This window comes from Apteryx mantelli, chromosome 3 (assembly GCF_036417845.1).
Source record: "Apteryx mantelli isolate bAptMan1 chromosome 3, bAptMan1.hap1, whole genome shotgun sequence".
NCBI classification, from domain to species: Eukaryota; Metazoa; Chordata; class Aves; order Apterygiformes; family Apterygidae; genus Apteryx; species Apteryx mantelli.
Genome location: NC_089980.1, coordinates 30,613,099 through 30,622,034, shown reverse-complemented (window position 1 = coordinate 30,622,034; position 8,936 = coordinate 30,613,099). Strand labels below are relative to the sequence as shown.

Sequence of the window (8,936 nt, the reverse complement as noted above, 5' to 3'; positions counted from 1 at the left end):
CACAGCACGGCGCAACCCACCCACGTGTGGTCCACGCGTGGCTGTGCGGGACCTGCGGCAGGCAGGCAGCGTGGTGCGGGGCGGGAGTTACGCGGGGCTGCCCTTCCTCGCGCTGCGCCCGCCCCGCCGCATCGCTGCGGGCGGCGCGGGCGCGCAGGGCCCGGCCCTTCCCGGGATGCGCCCGGTCCGCTGTCTGCGAGCGCGGACGGCGATCTGCAGCGCCTTGGGGCCAGGCTTTTTTCCTCTCCCTATTAAGAACTCGAATAATTCTTTTCCACCTCCTTTGTCGGCCTCAGGGAAAGAAAAAAAAAAGTCCTTCGAGACTCCATTCCGCAAAAAGAAAAAAAAAAAAAAAAAGCATCGCTGCTGCCTGCATAGTTCATTCGCCTCCTTCTCGAGTCCCTCGGAAAGCAAGATTAAAGGGGAAAGTCGCAGCTGTATATTTATGTTTTCATTGCTAGAAGGGAATTGATTTCCTTGCATTTATTTTTGTAGTTGCAATACACAAGGGCGGATTTGCGTCACCAAAGCAACTTGCTGGTCGAGATAAAGTTGCACAAATATTGAAAAGGGAAGTGCTCGCGCTCATTATGAAGTTTTTCTCCGGAAGAAATAAGGATTTCTGCTGTATCCTAAAATACTAAAGCCGCTTCTATTTTGGGACAAATCTCGCAGGCACATCCGCTCATTTAGTCCGAGTTGGAACCTCTCAAAAAACAGGAGATGACCTGGACTGCAGCGAGCCCCGGGTTTCCTGCAGCCTTCTCGCTCCTTGCGAGGGGAGGAGGGGCTGCGACGTAGCTGCTGCCCGCGGCCGCGGGGCCGCTTGCGGCGGGCGAGGGGCCGATGCCCCGGGCCCCTGGGCAGGGAGGAGACGGGGGGTTGCTCGGGGGCCGGGAGCCGGGCGCGGAGGCCTGCGCAGGCCTGGCACTGGAGGCAGGGCCTGCTCCGCGGGTCGCCGCGGCCCCCCGGCCCCAGGGCCGCTGCCCCCGGCCTTTGGGGAGAGGAGGCGGCCGTGCCCCGGGGGAGGCGGCGGGGAGGCAGTGTGGCATGCGGGGAGGCAGGTGCTCTCGGCCGCAGCGGGTTTTGCCGCCCGGGGCGCGCGGAGGATGCGCGGGGGCACACGGGCACCGCGGCCGAGCTGGGCGCGGAGCACCGCGGCCGGGGGCTCCGTCGGGGCGGCAGGGCCGCATCCAGGCCGGGAAGGCACCTGCCTGCTGCCTGAGGCTCGGGCTTCCCAGCTCCCTCGCCAGCCCGAGGCCCAGCCCGGGGGTCAAGTGCTTTAGTGCAACGTGTTTAGTATTTCCTTTTGGGTTATTTTTGTCCCTGCTGGATGAAAGCGCCGACCTAGCACTTGTTGGAGTGCCGGCCCGCGGGGAAGACCGGCCTTCCAGAAGCGGTAGCAAAATCAGGGAGCCCGGGGCGGGGGGAGCCGGGGCGGGGAGGTGCAGCGAGCTCCGGCGAGGCCGGCGCTGCGGGGGAAACGCGGGGCAGCCGCGAAAAGGCAGCGGGGGCTGCCAGGCCTCGGCGCCCGCGAGCCCCTGGCCCCGCCGGCGGGCGGCGCGGGCAGCCAGCGCCGAGCACCGCGGGCGGCCGCGGCGCTGCGCGGGGCGAGGCGGGGGCGCGCGGTGCCGCCGCCGAGCTCCCCGGGCAGGGAAAGGGCCGCCCGGGTCCTCGGGGGGCGGCGGGCGTTTCTCGCTGGGTGCTGCCCGTCACCAGGCGTGCGGGGTGCAGAGGGAAGCGAAGCTTTAAAACGGGGGAGAGGTTTGCCTGGAAAAAACCCCCCCAACTTTTTTGCCCTCATTGCTTGGCATGGAGCCCCGGGATGATATAACAGCAATATCAATAGCAATAACAATTTCACTTGCGCAGGTTGGATGCAGTGGCGATAACACACTTCGTTGCCCTTGTGTAAACCAGGCTGATGCCATGGCTTTGCCTGACCGTAGAAACGCAAGTCAAACTGGAGTCGTTTGATCCGATCTGAAATCAACAGACTTGCTTTCAGGTCATCTGCTCAGGGGAAATCAAGGGGGGAGATGCAAGGAGAAATGACTTCCCACTGTCGAAGTGGGAAAAGTTCAAACCTAATCAAACGTTTCTTTCACTGCCTTCGGTTTTCGGACATATTCTGGCAAGCCATCGCTTTTATTTTTCGGTTTCGCCTCACTAATAAAAACCAAACCAAACCAAAGCCGTGCCTGGGTTTTCCTTCTGAATGAGCTTCGCATATACACGTGCATATGCATATGTTGGCATTTGCCGAAGAAACGCATTCACCCTCGATTACAGGTGGTTTCAATATTCGTGTGTAAGCTACGTCTTCATATCTGACGAAAGAAAAATAGTTTGGCTTTCCGGCAGTTCCCCGAAAACGCTCAGAATTTTGGAAGCTATTTGAAAAAATAATCTTTGAAACAAAAACATAACAAACCTGGAATCGTCTGACCAAGGAGCCTGACGATAAAGGGCAGCAAAAGTTTTACATGCCTGATCCGTGAAATCTACAATTAAAAAATATTTTTCCAGAGTCAGGTCAGGCGAAATGTCGATGTTGGAGGGAGAAAAAGCACGGAAGACGCTTGGACGAATTTGTCCGTAAAATATTCCAGAGAATGTAGTTTATTCTAAAAAGTATTCTAAAAAGTGTGTTTGGTTCGGTTTTCAACGGTTTTGATTATTACGAACCAGTGTTTAAGGTGAATTTGCTGTGCAAACAGATGAAAACACCTGGCTGAAGAATATAGTAAAAATCTATAAAATGTTATTGTCTCCAGGATGCAATTAATTAGCCACCACTAATACAGCATTTAATGTGCGTGGGCCCAGAGCAGCTCAGAGCTCACATAAATACATACGTTGCGTGCATTACTATGTACTCATTTTGTTACAGACCGGCCAAGGCTCATTTGTCTGGGAAGGAAACATATTTCTTTGGGAGTCATTTTGAAACCCTTTCAGGAGACGGATCTGGCTCTCATTGGGAAGGATTATCCTGCATGCTTCGCTCAAACATTTCGAAATCGCAGCGGCAAACGAAAGGGCGCTGCGGTGGCTGTGTGTTTTTATTATTTATGTATGTATGTATGTATGTATGTATGTATTTATTTATTGCAGAGCCGGCGGTGTTTGTGCGGCCGCGTAGGGCGGAACTGAAGGAGCCGGAGTGCGCGTGTGCGCGCAGACAGCGCAGTCTGCGAGGAAGTTTAGCTCCTTCTCCCGGCCAGCGCCGCGGAGGGGAGCGCGGAGGCGAGGCGAGACCCGCTCCCGAGAGCAGCCGCGCTCCGGCACACCTCGCGGGCCGGGCCGCGCCGGGCCGCGCCGGGCCGCGGGCGCGCGCCCCTGCGCCGCGAGCTCCGCACTTGTCCCGCGCGGCGCGGCGCGGAGGCGGGGGCGGGGCGGCGGGCGGGGCGGCCCGGCCCCGCGGAGCGCGGATTGGGCGCGGGCGGGCCGAGGGGCGGTGGGAGCGAGGGCCGTGCCGGGGCCGGGAGTCGCTGCCAGAGAAAGTTTGGGGAGGGGTGGATTTTTTCCCCAGTGCGAGGAAGGGGTTTTGTTTTGTTTTGTTTGCACCGCTCCTCTCCCGCGCTCGCTCGCCCGCTCGCTCTCTCCCTCTCGCCGTGGGTTTGGGGTGCTTTTTTTTTTCCTTTTTGTTTTCCCCTTGCCCCTCCGGCAAGCGCGCTGCCGGCTGCCGGCGCCTCCCCGCCCCGCCGTCCCGCCCCATGCGCCCGGGGCAGCGGGCAGCCCCGCGCCGCGCTCCCGGGAGCTGAGCTGCGGAGCGGCGCGTCCCGCGGCGGGCGCCCGGCCGCCGCCCCGCCGCCGCGGGCAGAGCCGAGCGCGGCGCCCCGCCGCCCGCGGCCCGCGGGCGCCGGCGGCAGGATGTACACCGCCGGGCTGGCCCCCTTCTACGCCTCCAACTTCAGCCTCTGGTCAGCGGCGTACTGCTCGGCGGCGGCGCCGGGCGCCGGCGGCTGCTTCCCGCTGGAGCACGGCGTGGCCAAGAAGCCGTCCTTCTGCATCGCCGACATCCTGCACGCCGGCGGCGAGGCGGCGGGCGGCCCCGCCGAGAGCCTGCCCGGCGGCCCCGGGGCCGGGCTGCCGCCGGCGCTGGGCGCCGTCCACCACGCCGGCCCCTTCCACGCCGCCGCCTCGCCGCTGCGGCCCACGCCCGTGGTGGCCCCCGACGCCCCCGCCGCCGCCTTCCCGCCGCGCCTCTCGCCGCTCTCGGCCGCCTACCACCCCCACCACCGCCCCCCGCAGCACCGCTCCCCCGCGGCGGCGGCCGGCGGCGGCGCGCCGCCCCCCGCCCGCGGCCCGGGCAGCCACACGCACGGCTCGGCGCCGGCGCCCTCCAGCAAGGACCTGAAATTCGGGATCGACCGCATTTTGTCGGCGGAGTTTGACCCCAAAGTCAAGGAAGGCAACACGCTGAGAGGTAGAGAAATTGGCTTGTCCGCTTTCCATGCTAGCGTTCTTGTCGCTTTTTTGTTTTTCCTTAGTCTGCAGATACCCGTATTTTTAAAACTTTTTGAAGTAGCCAGAAAAGACGCAAACGTTATAAATGTGCTTTTTTTAATAGCGTTCACTAAAATAACCGCCGGTCCCGCGCGCTGTAGCAGTCTGTGATTAGGATTGCACAGCTTTGAAAAATAGCGATAGCGTAAAAATAGCAAATCAAACGATCTCAGATTCCCAAACCGGGCGAAGGTTTTCCCTCAGATGGTAGAGCCCGTTTTAAAGGCTTTTGCTGCAATCAATCTTCTCCCGCAGCGTGTAAACATCCTGACAAAGGGAGTAAATATATCGGGAGATCTCCGAGTCCCGGGGCAATGCCGCATGTCCCGGGGAAAGCCATCAGGGCGAGCTCCGGGACTTGCCCGTCCCTGCCATGTCCCTTCGGCGGAGGCTCCCCCAGCCCTCCCGGGCCGGGACGCGGCCGCCCCCGTCCCCCCCAAGCCGCAGGGGAGCCCAGACCCGTCCGCTAGAAGCGTCCCGGTGCGGAGATTTCGACTGCGGTGTAACAGAGCTCTCCTTGTTCCTGTGCTCACAGATCTGACCTCCTTATTAACTACCAGCCGCCAAACTGGGGTTCATCTCCCCAACTTGCAGCCTTCCGCCAGCCAGTTCTTCGCGTCTCTAGACCCCATTAACGAGGCCTCTACTATTCTGGGTCCCTTAAACACAAACCCAAGGAGCTCAGTTCAGCACCAGTTTCAAGACACTTTTCCAGGTACATACCCTCCCCTCCGACCCCCCCGCGCTCACCCTGCCGGCTGCCGCCCCCGGCCCGCAGCGCGCCCCCAGGGCCGCAGGCTCCCTCTGCTCAAAGGGACTTGGCGGATGCTTTTGAAACGCCAGGGCGTCTTTTTCTAGCGAGGCTCAGATTTTGGACATCTCGTCCCGAGCGAAAGCACTGGGGGGGGGGGGGGGGAGGAAGATCCGTCTAGCGGCCTGAACCAGATCATCTGATCTAGCAAAAATAATACCTGGGGCGAGAGAGAAAGGGCGGGGAGGGGGAAAAGGAAAATATCCGAGTTAGAAAAACATGCCGTCCTTGTCTGAGGAAACACACGCTTACAGAAATTATACCTAGTCGGCAGGCAGGGCGACACTTGCTTGGGCCTTCCCTGCACATCGCAGTCGAGCTGTTATTTTGAACGGATTTAATACCTCTTTCCAGGCATCGATATTAATAACGCACTTTCCCTGTGTCCCTCTCTCTCTCTGTCTCTCTTTCCCAAACGCCAGGTCCGTATGCAGTTTTAACTAAGGACACGCTGCCTCAGACGTACAAGAGGAAGCGCTCCTGGTCCAGGGCTGTTTTTTCCAATCTGCAAAGGAAAGGTTTAGAAAAGCGGTTCGAAATCCAGAAATACGTTACCAAACCGGACAGAAAGCAACTCGCGGCAATGCTGGGGCTGACAGATGCTCAAGTAAGAACGGCTTCTTTTTTTTTTATGCACCCTTCTTTTACTTCCAGTTTTGTTTAGGCGAATGTTAGGGGGGGGTTGAAAATTATTTTCCCTTCCTTAATCTTTTGTGGGATTCTTTTAGAAGTAGGATCTCGGTTTGGCGGGCTTACCTGGACTCCCACATTAAACGTCTTTTTGTGAGGTCCTGTACGGCCACACGTTAGCAGGATTAACTACCCGGTCCTAACGCGAAGATTTCGCCCATGGACTCTTTGCGTTTGTTTTGGCAAACACTGACAGCGACAAACAAGGAGGCAAACAGGGCCAGAGGAGATAATCAGTATGCACTTTATTGAAGTGCAACTCACTGTAGGAGGCAGTTTAGGTCAAAGGAAGTAGAAACAAACACACTATTTTTTAATGTCCTTTTTTTTTTAAAAAAATCTCTCCTAGCATTGTGAAATCCCTAGTTCTGGGGAAGTGAAAACTTCTCTTCAAACGGAATCATTAAACGCCACTCTGTAATGATTCCACTATTGACGGCCCACAGCGCACAGAATTGTATAACGCTGTGGTTTCTTGAGTAAGATTTGGTTTCCTGGAAGAAGAAGTAGAAGGGAGAAAAAAAAGAAAGAGAGAAAAAAAAAACCACCACCAAACCCTGTTGTATTTAAACACGCGAAGGAGGGAAAAAAAAAGTTACTCGCGTAAGAGTGGGGGCAGAGGAAAATGAGGATGGTACCTCCTTTTATCCCCGTGCTGCCTGCTTGCAAGCGCTTCCTGGAGAGGCCAGGGCTCAGCTTAGCCCCCCCCTTCCCAGCGCAGACCCGGGCGCAGGACGAGCCCGACGCGGGCGGAGCGGAGCGGAGCGGAGCGGGGCGGCGGCGGGCGCGGGGCGCGGGGCGCGGCTCGGCCCGGCCCGGCGCTGACGCTGTGCGGTGCCGCAGGTGAAGGTGTGGTTCCAGAACCGGCGCATGAAGTGGCGGCACTCCAAGGAGGCGCAGGCCCAGAAGGACAAGGACAAGGAGCCGGCAGCCGAGCGAGCCGGCGCGCCGCCCGCCGCCCCGGGAGAGCCCGAGCGCAGCCCCAGCCGCTCGGAGGGCGACAGCGACAGCAGCGACGCGGACTCCCTCGACATGGCCCCCAGTGACACGGAAAGGACTGAGGGCACCGAGCAGAGACAGCCCCAAGGCGGTGTCATCAAGTCCTCCGGCAGCCCCGGCCTCCCCTCCCCACCGCCGCCCGCCGCCAGCCCCGAGCCGCCGCCCGCCCCGCGGAGCGGCCTATAGACGGGGCGGCCGCGGCATCTCCGCCCGGGACCTCCGCGCTAATTTATATCCCTTCCTCCGAGCCGCCACCGGGCCTCAGAGGTCGAGGGGGCACAGCAAGATCCCCCTCCTCTCCCACTGCCAGCGCCCGGTCCGGCCCGGCCCGTCGGCGAGGGCTGGGGGACTCGGGCGGTGCGGGGAGCTCCAGCCCAGGACGTTTGTGCATGAGGCGGGCGGCAGCGCTGCCCGGCTGCCTCTCCTTCCGTGCTGCTCGGTGGGAGAGCGGGATTTCTCTTTTTCTTTTTTTTTTAATTTTATTCTTCCCCCCCACCCCTTACCCTCTCCAGGAAAGTCCGAGCAAGGGACCCCGAGAATGTGCTCTGAAATCCCTCTCCCCCCCTCAGACATTTTACAATGTGAAGTATTTTGCCAACATCTTCATTGGTTGCAACGTGTTGCTTTGAATAATCCGGCCAAGAAATACTGCACTGACAAAATATATAAATATATATATATATATATCCTGTAAATAAAATGTTTGCTATGGTTTGTAACCACGTCAGTCTGTTGACCAGGGGAGAGGGCTGATGAAACTGATCCAGCTTCCTATGCCCCGCTCAAAGGCAGGCACTGTCTGCTCCTCGCCTTGAAAGACTCTCGATACAGTCTTCTCCTTTTTTCCCTTTCTTTTTTTAACGGAGCCGATGACAAGATCCGGATTTGACTATGCAAAATTGTGCCTCGGGGAGAAAGTTGCCAATTACATTTGTAGATCCAAATGTGCGTATATATGTATGTATATATGTATATATATATATGTATATATATATATATATATATAAAATATTTTTTTTCTTGGGGCGGGGAGAAGGCGGCTTTTTATTTTTGTTCTTAATGCAAGACCGAAGCGGACTCTGTAGCTCCCTGGCGGCCGGAATCAAGCGGCCCCGGGTGCCCCGGGGCGTTCTCAGGGCACCGGGGCATCCCTCCCCACGGCCGCCGGAGGGGCGGGGGCGGCCGGCGGCGCGGAGAGCCCCCGAGCCGGGGCTGCGGGAGGGGGAGGGGGGGGCTGTTTTGCTTTGTTTTGCTCGGATTTGCTGTGTCGCTCCCCGCCGTGCGGAGCGGGGCCGCCCCCGGCGGCAGGCCGGCCGCGGGACTTGGAGGGTGGTGGTGGCGGGGGCGCTCTGTGACGTCACAAAGCCTCTGTGCGGCCCGGGGGCCCTCTGTGACGTCACAGTGGGGGACGGGCAGGGGGCGCCGGGACGGTGCCCCGCTCGCGGGCGCGGCCCGGGGGAGCCGGGGCCCGGCGCGGGCCGCGCGGCGCTGCGCCGGGAGGGGTTTCACGCCGCGCTCTCTCTCCCTCTCTCTAGGTGGGGAGCTGTGCGGACGGGTCTTGTTGGGCTGGTGCCCTCGCCGCGAGGGCGAGCAAAAACTGCTTGAAGCCCGTGGCTGGATCACTCCTTCCCGCCTCCTTGCGGGTCCAGGCTCGGATCTGCTGGCTCCGCTCAGGTTTATCTCCGGGTTCTCTCCTTAGAAAAGAAAAGCGCTGTAATATTAACTGCTCCACTGATCCTGGGGTACAGGGAAAGACGAGGGGCTGTTCCTCAGATAGCCTCCTTCCTCCTCCTCCCTTCTCGAGCAGCATCAATAAAAGCGAAAGCCGCACCGGTGAGGAACCGAACTGTCATTTCCCTCTGGGAAACGGGGTTTTGCACTAGGGTTTTCTGCGAGACCCTGATAAAAGCCATTACTTCGGTTT

General features: G+C 59.3%; 1 protein-coding gene across 1 annotated transcript; it reads left to right on the top strand.

Annotated features, from left to right (window-relative positions):
- The first annotated feature begins 3,863 nt into the window (after positions 1 to 3,863).
- Positions 3,864 to 7,731, top strand: HLX (H2.0 like homeobox). The gene is made up of 4 exons (XM_067293035.1): positions 3,864 to 4,432; positions 5,048 to 5,227; positions 5,746 to 5,930; positions 6,857 to 7,731. The coding sequence occupies exons 1-4, from the start codon at positions 3,877 to 3,879 to the stop codon at positions 7,196 to 7,198; spliced, it is 1,263 nt and encodes a 420-aa protein (XP_067149136.1). The 5' UTR covers positions 3,864 to 3,876; the 3' UTR covers positions 7,199 to 7,731.
- Positions 7,732 to 8,936: the final 1,205 nt, after the last annotated feature.